Raw genomic sequence first — 15817 nt, 5'->3', positions numbered from 1 at the left:
GTCCTCTAAAGGAGAGAGGTACATAGAAGTTGCTAAAAGAAAATGCCACGCTGACAGCAAGAAGCCATACCTCATAGAAACATAGTAAGTAAAAACAACAACATAGTCATCCCTGGAAAGAGAGGGGCCTTAACTCAATCTGTTTTCATCTGCTTTAAACTTAAAAGAATTATTAACTAGAGTATATGTGCCTGTAATTTTTCAATACCTCAGGTGGCATATTTCTGTGAGACAAAATTTCACCAGGAAACTTAAAACTTAACTTGTTAAAATCAGTAAATTGAATATGTTGACTAAATTTTGTTTTTTGCAGTTAAGTCTGTCTAAGTTTAGATTTACTCTAATCAAAAGGATTAGACAAGTAGAAAGAGTTCACAAGCTCTTGTCATCAACAGAAGTTCTTTAAAAACAAAAACACCTTTATTTTGGGTTTCAAATATTTATATAGTCATAGTAAACTACAGACAATCTGCTAATTTTTACAAATATACACCTTTTGATTAGCTGAAAATCTGAAGCTTGATCCTAATTTTATCTTTATTTTTGATACAATTTCCTTCTAATTCTATTAATAACTTCTGACCTAAAAGCTCTATCATTATCCAAATTCCAAGCATTCCAAGCTGAACAGACCAGCAGTGACTATTTTTGATAAAAATGTTGAAAGTTCAAATTTCAAAATTTCTCTCTTAAATACACTTGATTTCTCCATTCTCCAGATGTAACTCTGTCACAGGCATCCAGACCAGGGATAACTCCCCATTTCTGAAGCCTAAACAAAGACCTTCCTGTTGCAGCATGAAGCCAAGCTGGTTTGGCAACCGTTTTTATATTTATTGTGAAATCTGTTATAAAGCCAAGGTAGGCCTCTACTGCTTTTGTTAATACTGTCACATATCATAACAAGCAATTTAAGTTACTAAAACTGTAATTAGATATGAAGTCAGCAGCCTTCAGAGAAGATCACAAAGTTACTTTTGGCCACTGTACTGTATTGACATTGACACTCAAAACCCAATTTCCCTGCAGAACCAATCAAAAATTACAGAGAACTAAAACAGCAGAAAGAAAGGCTCTTCGATCAAGGTGTGATAGAGAGCAGTATCTAAATGCCTAGGCCAGGTGACTTTATTCAATAGTGCAAAAAACCCTTCAGGCTACAGTGACAAGCACTGGAAGGCACCAGCAGCAACCTCTGGAGAATGTGTTTTACTTAAATTAGGCACTGTAACAAAATCAATGAGTTTGGTAAAATTTAACATTACACTAAAATCTATCTCTCTGCTTCATTATTTTCATTTGTGCTGGATGCTCCAGGACTGCACCATGGTATGAATTAAAAAATCAGTGTGATCATATGAGAACTGGTACCAAGTGGCTTCATTTTCAAAGAAGTGGTGAGCTTAGCTATCTGACTATACCTTCATGCAAGTGACTGCCTTCAAATTTCCTTCTAGGCGTGTCAAAGCACTTTCGTGTTTCTCTCATTTAAAACACAGGAAAGGGGCGCCTGGGTGGCTCAGTCGGTTAAGCGGCTGCCTTCGGCTCAGGTCATGATCTCAGGGTCCTGGGATCGAGTCCCGCATCGGGCTCCCTGCTCAGGGGGGAGTCTGCTTCTCCCTCTGCCTGCTCTGCCTGCCACTCCCCCTGCTTGAGCTCTCTCTCTCTCTCTCTGACAAATAAATAAGTAAAATCTTGAAAGAAAGAAAAAGAAAGAAAGAAAGAAAGAAAGGAAGGAAGGAAGGAAGGAAGGAAGGAAGGAAGGAAGGAAGGAAGCAAGAAAGAAAGAAAGGAAGAAAAAGAAAAGAGAAGAAAAGAAAAGAAAATACAGGAGAGTAGTAACGGGCAGTATACTGCAGAAGTTCAGAACACAGGCCCTGCTGTAATAAGACTGCCAAAGTCTACAGCCCACATCTGACACAGTCAACACAACTTGGGCAGGTGGTTGACCGCTTTCTGCCTCAGGTTCATCTAAAAAAAAAAAATAAAAAGCGTACCTATCCCAAAGAGTTTTTGAGAGGAATAAATGAGTTATCCATGTAAAGGGCTTAGAACAGTGCCTGGCACACAGTAAGTGCTCAATAAATACTAGCTAATATTAGTAAGATAAATAATGGACAGACTAAACATGTTTCAAGCAATGAGAAAAGAGATTTTAGGTAATTACTAGGTCCTTCTGGAATGCACAGGTTTTTCACATGTCGTTTATATTAGACCATTTTATGATATAAACATCTCTTTTGGTGGTTCACTCCCAATATACAGCCACTTGAGAAGGCCAAAATAAGCTAAGTTATACTGCACCTTCTGAATCAAAATCTGGGATAGAGCCCAGAAATTTATTTTCAAGAAAAATTTCTCAGCTGATTCTAGTGTGCAGACAAGTTTGGGACCCACTGATCTTGACAGGGCTAAAAGCTCAAATTGTCCTTTAAAACTTCATCCCATATCTCAGATCTGCACACTAACCCACACAAATGTGTAACCATTTCCTGCCACATTTGTGGCCAAGTTTGATTTATTTAAAAAAAAAAAGTGGAAGTGGCGGTTTATTTTAAGAAGAATGTTTCATCATAGTTAAATACTGCTCTGCTGGTCTGTTAAAGTTCAAAGTCTTCTAATTATAAGTACTCAAGAGAACACTCTGGTTATGCTAATGTCATTGGGTATAATAATAACACCTTATATTTGTCCAGACCTTTATATGGCATTCTATCATTTTATTTCTTCAAAGCTTCAACTATAAAGTATGTAGAGCAGTGATGATTCCATTTTACAGATGAGGTGTGAAAGGGTTAACTGCAACAAGTGAAGCCACAAGAAGGGCACACATTCTCTAACTCCCAGAGTTGTTTCTCTTAACTTTGGTTGCTTGTTCTACCCAAAGAAAAAGAAGATACCAAAAAATACTTTCTAAATGCAAGAAAACTCAACAGAAGGAGAAAACAAAGTCTGAGTACTACCAGTTACTGCTATGAACTATCAAGAAATTATATTTTTTCCTTCAAAATGTAATCATATATCCTAAAATTAAAAAGAAAAAAAAAGCTCTGGCTTTTTCCTATTTATAGTAAATCAGACTGGAGAAGAATAAATTTGAATGAGAAATTACTCACTAAATCGGATGGAAGCAAACAAACTATAGAGATGAAGAGAACTCTCTAGCCTGTAGGGATCTGCCCAAACAATGCCAGAACTGGAAGAGGCAGAATTTGCATCATTAGCAGGATGTTTTCAAGAGTCAAAATCACTTTAGCCGCTTTACAGTAGTCTAGACCTCTCTCAACTCTTTATATAACATACTCAGGATAAATGGAATTAATTCTGAGAAGCAATAACACAAAGACATTTATAACTATGGGAAAGATCAACGGCATCTCCTTTCATTGTTCATTTTTAGGCTGCATAACACTAAAGTTCTAATTGTTAATTATTTTAAAAATGCATTTACATAAAATGAAATGTTTTGTAATTATTTTTGAAATACAAATTATTATTCATTTCCATTTAATTCTGCTAGATTATTAATACAACTCATTTATTGCACTTTATGTTCTTACCAAAATACAACAACTATCAAAGATTGTATTCTTAACTATATAGTTCAATGTTAATCATAGAGGTTAAAAATGCCAGGAATGTAATAACAAAAAGCACATTGCAGGACTACTCCTGGAATCTTATTCACAGCTGTGCGATTAAAAATAAAGAAAATCAATATAATAGGTCACCATAAAACATTATAATAAAAGAGTTAGCTTTCAATCAGTGCAACTTACTGTAAAAAGCCAAATCTATCCGTGACTTTGTAAACAAGGTAATCAGCATCCTCCCAAGGTTCAATCTCTGCACCTTCTCGTCCCTGTAATAGGGGACAAAGAAGGGTATTATTGGGAATTTATAAAAGTGAATAATGACTTAAAACAAAAAGACCACAAGAGTTAATTTTTTACAAATTAATAATAAGAGCTAGAAATGAGGCATTACCAACCTAAATTAACTTTAAAAAAACAAACAAACTCCTTTTGGCAATATAATCACTACTTCCCAGTTACAAACTTCAGAAGATCCCGTCTGCCAGCAACAGCTGACACGCAGCTAAGCCCTGATCAGACCTGGTTTTGCGTCAGAAGTCAGCTGGGAAAGACAGAACAACGAAGGGTAAGAAAGCCGTTCAAGAAGGAACTGCCAAACTTTAATGTTTTTGACTAAACATGTCATAGGAAAAACTCTTTCTTGCCTTTCATCCAAACTCAGAACAGTAAGCTATCCACCTTGTCTCTCTACTTCTTTACTTCACAGCTACATCAGCCTTGACATTATTCTTGCCAAGGTCAAAAATGATCTGCCATCGGATAGATCATCCAGTGGACACTGTTCAGTTCTTACCTAGTGGATTCTGTTCAGTACGTTTCTCAGTATTGCTCACTCCCCATTCCTCAAACTCCATCATACCAGCCTCTCTTGGTTCTCCTTATACCATCCAACTCTTCTTTTGATGGGTCTTCATGGGTCCCTCTTCACTGTCAGTGTGCCCACGGCACTGCCCTCAGCCCAGTGCTCTTCTCCCTCTACTTTTGAAGCTGTTAACCAGCACCGATTAGAGTAGGGACCTCAAATGTCTACACCAATCCATCAAATTTCAGACTCAGTACCCACCTGTCTTGTGGACCCCTCCATGTGCGTATATTTTATCAGTGACTGCACAATGGCTAGCCTAGTGCCTAGTTCCTGAGTGTGACTTAACTGCATGGAAAAAAAAATGCATACAAGCATGAATGAATGATAGGTTTCTTGGTTTTAAATTAGTTAAGCAGTTAAATAAATTAATGAGGTTTTTCACAGACTCCACTAAAACCTACTCACCATAATGGGAAATTGTGTCTGATGCTCCATACAACCAATTTTAAAACAAACTTTAGGAACGTAACTATTAAGTAGAGCACTGCCTGCCTGTATGGCCTCCCTGCGAGCAGGGCACAGTCCAGATGGCTTTCTATAATTTCATGTTCCCGTTATTCTCACAAATAATTAAAAATAACAGATAGGAAATTATATGCAACTGCGATAAATATAAAACATGACATTTATAAATCACTGCCTACAACCCATTATAGACCTCAAGGGGTAAAGTAATAATAAGGAGATATGTAAACTGTCAACAACTGTGATATTCTAGGGCATCAAAAACCAGATTCCATAACTAACAGAGATAAAATGGTAATGGAGAGTATACATAATGTATAAGTTCAAATTTTCAGATCCATGTTAAAATTTTAATAGCATATATAAATTATAAATAAAATGGGTATTTAATTCTATATACTGACATATTCAAATATTTACTGAATACGTAGCATGAGTTAGGAACTATTCCAGATATTTAGGATACAAGAGTAAACCAAACAAAAGAAATCCTTAACCTCAGAGTTTACATTCTAGGAGTGAGAACAGACAACAAACAAAGTAAGTATAATATGAAGTATGCTGATATAATAAGGGCTCTAATGAAAAATAAAGAAGAGAACAGGGATCCAGAGAGCTGGGGAAGGGGGCTATTAAAGAGTGTGGTCAGAGAAGATCTCACTAAGACGGCAGCATCTGGGTAAAGATCTCAAAAAGGTGAGGCAATGAGGCATGAGAATATCCAGGATTAAAGTGTTCTAGGCAGAAGAAACAGCAGTGCAAAGGCCCAGAGGTAGGAGCAAGCCTGGTGTGTTTCAAGAACCGCAGGGGGGAAAAAAAAAAAAAAAAAAAGAATCACAGAGACTAGAGTGGCTGGAGCAGAGGGAAAGAGGGAGAGAAAATCTGGAGATGAAGTCAGAGAAAAAAGATGACTTCCATTGTCACATAAACAAACTGCTTCTGTAATTTAAGCTCTCCAAACACCAAATCCATTTCTGTTTATATGTTTTTTTTTCTAATAAAACTTACTCAAAGGGTAAATATGAATACTTACTCTGTCATACTTAGCAACTATTTCAGCTCGCTCCTGGGCAAGTTTGAGTGCTACATCCTGGTCCGAATCTGTGGAGAGATCAAATTTAGATGAACCGTTTTTTAAAGAACCATAAAGTTAATTAATTATAAAACTAAGACAAAACAAAAGTAAAACAATAAATCAGTATTGCCTAAAAGGACAAACCAGCAAAATCAAATAAAAGGCTGAGTTAAGTATCTGTAACTACAACGTTGAAGTATCAATGCATCTACCATTTCAATAATATAGATGATATTTAAAAGAAAGCAAATTTGTTAACATAGCATTAATGTAGGGCAGATGATAAATCTTATCCCTCAAGAATCAATTTTGGATCTAATTTCAGAGAAATAAGTATTAAAGTAGAAACAAACCGAAAGCTCCAAGTTTTCAGATGAAATCCACCTGGGTATACGATGAGAAGAACATTCAAGAAGGCTTTTACAAACTGAGGTAATTTGTCCACAAAACAAACCAGTATAAGATATACTTCAGGAGTTAAAAAAAATTATTTCTTCTACATGATGAAAATAATTACTTCTTCATTTGGCCTCTGGGGTCCCCCCCTCATCAACTGTCCCAACTACTATGATAATCTCCAATCTTACAGCACACACATACCCTTCTTTCTTACTACCACCATGTATCTTTGAAAAACACAAATCTGACAACAGCAGTAGAGATCATAACATGAAATAGTATGCGTATGATTACACATCACAAGTACCGTAAAGAAAAACAAAAGAACTGTAACAGGCTATATCAAAGGCACCTCTTATCAGGAAGAAAAAGACAAGCATTCCACTGGAAATCTGGGCAAAGGCCACGAGCAAGAAATTCACAAGAGTAACAATAGCAGCCAGAAGCATATCTGTGTTCTCAGTAAGTCTCTGGCAGATAGTAAGATATCTGCAGGCAGCAGATACCGTGAAAAGCATTTTACATGCCTTATCACGTATACGAATTCTATCACATGGACAAAAAATGAAGCCTAGCAATTTTAGTGAACTCGTCTAAGGTCACAAAACTAATAAAGAGCAAAACTGGAATTCAAATCCAGATAGTCTTGACTCCATAGCCAATAATTTTAAGGATTACTTTATAAAAATGATTACTAAAGACACAAGAAAGGACCTCCAGGGAAAGATGACAGATGGAACATACATTTTATATCCATTCTTCTTGAAACTCACTAATTCCCTCCATCAAAGGCCCAGCAAATGGTGGCTCCTGAGGAGAGGGAAGGGTGGGGCTGAACACAGAATACTGACGAAAGGGGTCAATTCCCTAAGATCAAAAGGATGTGCACAAGTGTGGAAGAGGTTGGGTGCAGGGAAGAAAACCACATCTTCTCCACAGCAGGAGACCAGCAGATACGGCCTGAAACTGCAGAAGCAGAAGGGGCAATCCAGGCATGCCATCTAGCACTATGGAAGAGAACAGAAACGAAGCCCGGCGAGTGGAGTGGTTACTTCTGTGGGGTGGGCTGTGGGGAGGGAGGAGTATGGCAGTCAGCTATTTTTCAAAATAAGCTGTACAGACTGCTGAATCTTGAAACCAAGTATAGCTCTGATAAAAATAAAATCTAAAATTAAAAGCCAAGGCATGGGGATAAAAAAAAAAAAAACTTATTAGAAATACAAGCTTTAAAATACCTTTGTACTTATCTTAGACTGACCACAAAATGGACTGATGTTACTCAATATTGGCAATAGCGTGGGGAAATCTGCAGTAGCTTACTCTGAGGAGAGACTTATCAGTGTATAAAAATCTTTGTGGAGGGCGCCTGGGTGGCTCAGTTGGTTAAGCGACTGCCTTCGGCTCAGGTCATGATCCCGGAGTCCCGGGATCGAGTCCCACGTCGGGCTCCCTGCTCAGCAGGGAGTCTGCTTCTCCCTCTGACCCTCCCCCCTCTCATGCTCTTTCTATCTCATCCTCTCTCTCAAATAAATAAATAAATAAATAATCTTTAAAAAAAAATCTTTGTGGAAAGCAATTTGATGTCTGCAGAATCTTAAAAACGGGCATACCCCAACAATTCTACCTCGAGGGATTTAGGCCAATGAGGTCATCAATATAATAGTAAAAATTGGAAAAATGGGAATTTGTAAATTTTTAAACATGTATTTGAGGAAAAAATGTTTATGTCACTGCTTTTCTCAGACTACAAAGTGTCAATATGCTATCCTTTGGGGGAAAAGTGAATAAATAATGGAATGGTTCAGTAAATTAACAAAAGTGCAGATTAGTTGTTTAGATTTTCACAGTGAACTAATGTAGTCAGAAGTCTAGGATAATCAACTCAATTATATATTCATTACCCTACTATTCTAGACTTAAGGAACTCTCTCAATACCTTTTCCCTCTTCAGTTGCCCAGCTTCACAACATTACACTCCCACTTTCACAAAGGGGGAAAGCAAATTAATAGAAATTAAACTCGAACTAGGAAAGCTGACTACTTATTAAATTCCACTTCCATTATCAGAACAACTAAGTGTGAGTATCTATGGTGATCAGGCCAAATTCAATGGATGAGTGTGTTCTTTGAATATATTCTATATCAGACCTTCATTCCTGCTACCAGTCCTAGGAGTCTCAACCCTATTTCCTACTTAACAATGACAAGTTTAAACGTATAAAGGCAAGAACTGGAAACAGTATGGAGTTTAGAAGATGCAAAGTATCCCAAGAAAGCATCATTGTGGTGAACTATAAGATAGAAAGCTTTCCACAGATTATCTCTAGTCTAGAGATTTCCAGAAAGGAAAACCTAAGCATGTAACAGAGGCCATACTGGAATTGACTGAAATTCTATCTTAATTTTATGAGAGAAAGATCATATACTTTAATATGATTAGAGCAGCCCTCCAAATCAAATAAAGTAAGTTCTAAATCTTTAAATTCCCTTAGAAATTTCTTATCATTGCATTTCCCTGTGGAGAGAAAATTCTGTAATGTTGACAAATGTGTCCTAAAAAAAGCATGAATTTTTGAAGTCAGACTGATTTTATAAAATACAGCCAAACCTGCTTCTCTGAAGAGACTAAATCTAAATGCCAATTCTTTCCAACAGGGAGTAGTAGAGACATTATTTAGTAATCTACATTGTGAGGCAATCATCTTTAGAGTAAGAAGTAATATCCCTATACAGCATTCACTATAGTTACATTCTCTTTCACACTGTCTGATCTAGAGTTGAGAAGTTTATTAAGAATTACACTAGAACCCTCCCTTTGGTTTCATTGTGAGTGCTTATTTAGAAATTCCATTGCAAGAACAAAGGGTCTGCCCTAAAACACTGACCACAAAGGGATATCAACAGCTGTCTTGTGTCTGTGCACAAGTGTGCACAAAGTTCCAGGCACCTATTAAACAATGACAGTTGTGTTCCTCAGTACTTAGATCGCATGTCATTATTAAATTTTAAAAATCTCTCTTACGTTACTCAAGCCAAATTAAATCAAATCATTTTCATTGACTTCACATCTAACGTAACAACATTCCAAAGTAAAAGAGGCATATTTGAAGCAGTAAAAATCAAAAGACATTAGATTAAATACTCAAGTATACAGGAAAACATACCTGGGCACATATTTATGGCAGAAAATGACAGCTATCGCATCTTATGAAGCATTTAAAAAACTGACAACTATAACATTTTAAGAAGACCTCTAATTCCCTTTAAACACAAGAACTTTTAAGAAGCCAGCATCCTCCTGAATGACATTTTTTAAAAGCAGGCATTGTAGCTTAGTATCATCACTCAATTAATCCCAAATTGTAATGAACAAGTCAGTCAAAGTTAGTAAATTTCAAATCCACTAAAACAAAAGTGACAACAGACATTTTTTCCTACTGTACATTCGGACAGATAATTACGATATAAAATCAACTATTCCAATTTAGGAAGTACTTTACCCTTTGTTAGACAATTGGTCTGGCCTTGGGAATTAACGGCAGCGTCAGTCCTCATAGAGTAAACTTATCTACTCCAAGATTTCATTATTATTTTACAGTTCTCAAGCACACCAGGAGTGTTCGGTGGTGCCTCACACATTCTTGCAACAAACTGAAACAGAAAAGTGGAAGGCAGCTCTACTTGAAACTATTTGTGAAACAAGCACAAGAAAGAAAACGTTTCTAGGGGAGAAGAAAAGACCTTTCTGTGGTTACACAGACTACAGATATTCAAACAAAGATGATGTTTGTTGAGGGTAAAAACATGTCTTTCAGGCTAGATCCCAAGTATGAACCATACCAGCCTACACCCAGCATTCCATCTGACAACAAACAGGAGCTTGAAACAAGCAGCTTTATAACATGCCTTCATCTTGTACTGCAAAATTAGCCACATGCCTACTACTTTTAATAAAATTTGTCATGAAGCAACAAAGACAATTTTTATTGAAAACATTAAACGACAGCTAAGCAGGAATGTTCTCCTCAAATACATTTTACTTCTTAACATAATTTTTAATGTGAAAACTCAGCCTCTGTTTCAGACACTAAGTGAATACATGCTAAATTTTGGAAGGTTTTGGAAAGTTTTGGAAAGTTTTAACACACCACACATACACAAGTGAAACAAATGTTTTGTGAAACAATGTGTATAACTACTGTAGGATGGCACTATGAAATTGTCTATTCCATTCTATTTATTTTTTCTTACTTCCCTTCAATGCTTCCTTCTTTCTTTCAAATGGTCAAGGACCTACAATTTGGAAACCACTTTGCATGTAACAGCCATGTTAGAGGCATGCTTGTGAACATCAGTTACACTTAACTGGACACTAATGCATTAAGTTTACACCCAGCTTAAGCCATCTGTAATATTCAATATAAGCAAAAGATCTCAGAAGCTCAGGGAGAGGGAAAAATTTCAAGTCATAGACCAAGGAATGAGAATCAGACTGATACCAAACTTCTTAGCAGCTAAAAGATATGAAACCCTGTTTCCAAAGTTCTGAGAAAAAAATTATCATTTACTTAGAATTCTATACCAAGCCCAACTATTAATGAAGCATGAAGAAAAAATAAAAACATTTCTAGGTATTATGAGTTGTGCTCAGCTCAAGAATGAACCCACCCACCCCCCCCCCAGAAGATGTCCACATCCTAATCTCTGGAACCTGTGAATGTTCCTTATATGGCAAAAGGGATTTGCAGACGTAATTAAGTAAGGCTCCTGAGAAGGGGAGATTATTCTGGATCATGCAGACAGGCCCAACATAATCATAAGGCACCACATAAAAGGGAGACAAGAAAGTGTGACGATGGAGGCAAGAGGTTGCAGTGTTGTGAGAAAGGAAGGGGTCACTAGCCAGAGAAAGCAGGTGGTCTCCAGAAGTGAGAACAGACTCGGAAGCGGATTCTCCCCTGATGGCTCCAGAAGGAAGCAGCCAGGCTGACACCTTGTCTTTGGCCCAGTGAAACTGACTTCAGACTCTGGCCTCCAGAACTATAACAGAATACATCCATGTTGTTTTAAGCCACCAAGTTTGTGGTCAATTGTTGTAGCAGTGACAGGAAACCTATACAGTGATTCAAAGTGCACTGCCTCTGCAATGTTTCTTTTAAAAAGAATTTCAGAATACACTACAGAAAAGCAAGACAACAGAAAAAATTGACAAAACTTTAGTCAGGCCCCTCCTAACCCTCTTCCTGATGAGGCCTCATCCTGTTTCCAGCCTGCCTCGCCTAGCCGTAGCAGGAGCCCCCCCGCACCCTGAGACCTGGTCACCCTGGCATACCTTTACCCAGAATCCTGTTCAGTCAGTGTAGGAAGGGCCCCGGTACCCTTGATGCCACCTCTACCCACTGAATCCTTTACTCTGCCTGTTGGCTCTTACCCCTACTTGTTCTTACCGTTTGGAGGGGAGCCCAATCTCTCTCCCCTATTGCTGACCGTCTTGACCCTAACTGCAATCGTCCTGAACAAAGTCTTCTTTGTTGTTTTAAAAAGTGCCAGAATAATATTTTCTTTGACAGAATCAAAAAGAGGGGCAGACACAGGATCCATGAAATCTCAGGAGGCTAAAATTAGACATTTCCAGATGCCAACTGTGTAGCTGCCTAGAGAGCAGCCAGCCTACATTAGAATAGGGAATGCAAGGTGTCTTCAGGAAGAAAGTGGGTATTATTAGTGATACAGTAAAAGCTTATACATGAAAGACTCCAAAAAGAGGGTGAAAGCACTGTTAGAAATCTTAGAACAAGCAAAGCAGAAAGTGCTAAAAGTCACAGTCAAATATAAAGAAATGTACAAAAGGCATTTGTACATTTGAATTGGATGGCAAATAGGAGAAATGAATTCATGTGACCTCGACACTTTCAACGGTAGGATTTTACTTCCTTCCTATGTACATCATAATATTTGAGACTGAAGTAAATGATACTGACATTATTATGATTATGTGATACTGACATTATTCTGATTACATAAGAATTTTATTAACTTTTAATGTTCACAAGCAACTGCAGACAAAGTGTCCAAAACCAAACTCTGATCTGCACACACAGACCCCACTCCAAACCTAAGCCGCCTTCTTAAAAGCAGGTACTGTGACCTAGGACAAACATTCTCTGCACTGTACAAGAACCTGCGTGTACCCATGCGCGCACACACAGACGTCAATTTCCCTTTTCTAGTCAAAAACTAGAATCATTCTATAAATAATTCTACACCTTTCTCTTTTTCATTTAACAGTACATCTTAAAGATTGTGCATATCAACACCTATAGATCTACCCAGTGGTGTGCCAATAAGGGCTTAGCAACCGATTCTTAGAGGGAAGAAGTAAGGGCTCGGCGACCTGGTCTGTGGCATCTCCCAACTTCCAGAATGCCACTACCCCCCACTGTGGTGGCTAATGAGCAAGCTACAGTGCGCTGTCATGGAACAGAGTTCAGCTGGCTCAAATACTTCAACAGATCTACGTCAACCTTTCCACAGCTATAAAGCTTCCTAAATGCGTTAACGTAATCTATTCGACCAGTCTTCTCTAAGGAATGTGCACTAGGATAAAATGAGAAGCCATTTCTAATGGGAGTTAAAGATGAAATATCGTGAGGTAAAGAGCTTACGAGGCAGCGGTGACCAAAGGCGAGCGGAAAAACAGAGGAAGCAGAAACTACCAGGAAGCTGAGAAAAAGCAACTGTTGCAGAGAGGAAAACAGTACTGATGTGCAGAGCAAAGCGAGTCACCATCGCAGAGACAGTTCAGTCTAAAAAAAGAGACAGAAGGACCTCTCCCTGAAGCTGCTTCATGCTTCAGTTCCCAGTGGCTTTCACTTCCTGCTCAGTACAAAGAACGCTCTTTTTTCTTGAAATAATTTGAATAAGTTATTCTTGTCCACGATCTGTGTTCCTTCATTCCACCACATCTTTCAACCAAAAGAGGCCCTCTGCACCAAGGGTGCCTACGCAATAGTTTCAGTTATTTGTGATTGCTTTCTTAGCATGCCGTGGACTAAGACATATCAAAAATAAGGATTCTTTTCATGATAAAATCTTAATAGGCACCACTGCTAAATTTTGTCATGCTCTAGATCCAAGCCTGGAAGGAATACTCGAAGGAGGAATAAGCAGAGTTAAGCACATTAACACTAAAACATAACTAAAAACAAATAAAAGAAAGGAAGGTGCACTAGTCACAAGAGAACCTGAAATACCACTTATTGTAACTGGTCATTCTGTGTAAGATGACATTAAGTGTGGGCACCTACAAGTTCCAAATACCCACCCTCCCCCCAGCCCCCCAGAGAAAGCTTATTCTGAAAAAGCACGCCAGGATCCCGTGGGACACCGACCACCTGCCGGTCCCATGAGAACCAACCCAGTGTCTCCTCGCGCCCCTTCTACCCCCTCCACTGCGAGGTCATCTGTAATCCAACATTACTTTGCACCCCGGCCAGGTCCCACTTCCATCTCTCATAACTTACTTAATTCCATATTAAACAATGTCTTATCAAAAACCGTACAACCTCCAAAACCTTCTTCTCTCCTTCTTCCTCCCTCCACTAGAGTTAAGAATCTTAGAAAGTCATTGGCTTCCTTCTCTCTTTCTCATGTTCACTGGGAATAAGACAACACAAGATTTGGGTCATAGCTGCAATTATAAAACTACTATAAATAATCGTGATCAAGGAAGGGACAGCCAAAGGCTAGACACTAAATACATGCAAGAACCAATTCCATAACCCAAAGTCTTCAGAAATGCCCAGATTAGCTCTCAAAACAGCCACACAAGTGTCCATACAATAGCTTCATATTTCTCTGGTTTAATATGCATTGTCTGATACCATAAAACACATTCAAAATAAATAAGCTTAAATACGCTTCAACTTTAGCTTTTATTTTTATTTTTTTAAGATTTTATTTATTTGACAGAGAGAGAGAGACAGCGAGAGAGGGAACACAGCAGGGGGAGTGTGAGAGGGAGAAGCAGGCTTCCCGCGGAGCAGGGAGCCCGATGTGGGGCTCGATCCCAGGACCCTGGGATCATGACCCGTGCCGAAGGCAGACACTTAACAACTGAGCCACCCAGGCACCCCGAGCTTTTATTTTAATTATCAGTGTAAATGATTTGTATCTTTCCACTCAAAATATTTCTATTACAGCACTACCAGCATGGTATCAATATTTTCTACTATATCATGCTTTAAATGAATCGTTCTCAAATTTTTCGTTAAATTTGCAGAACACATTTCTTCAAACAAATTCTTATATAGAGGCCCAATTGCCCAGCAAGGCAGGTAAGGTGAGGTTGAGGAGAGAGGGAGCAAAGCTCTCCTGGCTTGATCTCCCTCTTTCCTCCAAGTGATCCAGGGGACCTGTACGGCCCTATAGTGCCATACAGGCCAAAGCAAGGGGTACCCACTGGCCTTCTTTTGTGAGTACCTTTGTAAAGCTGCTGCTCAAATGACTTCTTTTCCAATCAGTTTCCCAACTGCCATCTCAAGCTCCCTTTCACAGAGTCTCCCCCACAATTCTTAAGGTCTGGGTCTTACACAAATAAAAAGATCAACATTCTATAACTGATAGGTTGGCTGTTTGTTTTTATTTTGTTTGTAAGCATATACTTTAAGGCCCTCAGAACAAAACACAGAGCACCCGGTATCAGCGAGGTATTTAATATTTCTGTAACTAAAAAGATACTTAAAATTATAGTCTTAATAATTCCTGGATAGGCTTCTATTACTTGCTTCCTAATTTCTAGAAAGATGAGAAACAAAATAACTTTTAAAGTTCTAAAAACAATTACTGACAAAGATTTGTTATAATGGAGAAGATCATGTTTCTTTCTCAAATTCAATCATGAATTATAGCCTGCCTCTAGTGGACCCACCTTCCCAACGCCCGTTGGCGTAAGGGAGAACTGGCCTGCTTCTCTTGTTCTAGCGTACTTCCAAACTGATACCCATAATACCTCATTGAATATACTTATTGACATGTCTACTTAACTGTAACCTCCATGAACAAAAGACAGTTATCTCATTCATCTTGGTATTGCTAGTATCTATCACAGTGCCTAACAGAGGGGAGATGCTCACCAAATATTTCTTAAAAAGATAAAAATAACTCCTCAAAATTACTATTGTGAACTATTCAACTAGCTAAACACTTAATATATCAATTCATTTTTAACAATTAGATTTTTATTTTATTTAGTTAGGTGGCCGTTAGCAGGCCAGGGGAGGAGCTGAAGGGGAGGGAGAGGGAGAGAGAGAATCTCTTAAGCAGGCTCCATGCTGAGTGCAGAGCCTGACAGCGGCAGAGTTCAAGCCCATAACCCTGATCATGACCTGAGCCAAAACCAAGAGTCGGACGCTCAAC

At 38.3% G+C, this 15817-nt stretch overlaps 1 protein-coding gene across 2 annotated transcripts in view; it reads right to left on the bottom strand.

The window, feature by feature from the left end:
- USP6NL (USP6 N-terminal like) overlaps nucleotides 1-15817 on the bottom strand; it is a 170903-nt gene that overhangs the window by 70264 nt on the left and 84822 nt on the right. The window contains exons 1-3 of one of the 2 annotated variants that reach the window (XM_028114712.1): nucleotides 9901-10035; nucleotides 5960-6027; nucleotides 3780-3862 (exon numbers count right to left, since the gene is read on the bottom strand). In XM_028114712.1, coding sequence (XP_027970513.1) covers nucleotides 3780-3862; nucleotides 5960-6027; nucleotides 9901-9955 — 206 coding nt within the window. In that variant the 5' untranslated portion in view covers nucleotides 9956-10035. Of the gene's footprint in view, nucleotides 1-3779; nucleotides 3863-5959; nucleotides 6028-9900; nucleotides 10036-15817 lie in introns of those variants that run through there. The other variant, XM_028114713.1, reaches the window with a different exon arrangement.

Source organism: Eumetopias jubatus, unplaced genomic scaffold (assembly GCF_037043125.1).
Source record: "Eumetopias jubatus isolate StellerSeaLion01/CBP00866 unplaced genomic scaffold, mEumJub1_p1.0 scaffold_8, whole genome shotgun sequence".
In the NCBI taxonomy this organism is placed as follows: domain Eukaryota; kingdom Metazoa; phylum Chordata; class Mammalia; order Carnivora; family Otariidae; genus Eumetopias; species Eumetopias jubatus.
The sequence above is the reverse complement of the archived record's forward strand: the minus strand, read 5'-3'. Positions and strand labels throughout refer to the sequence as shown.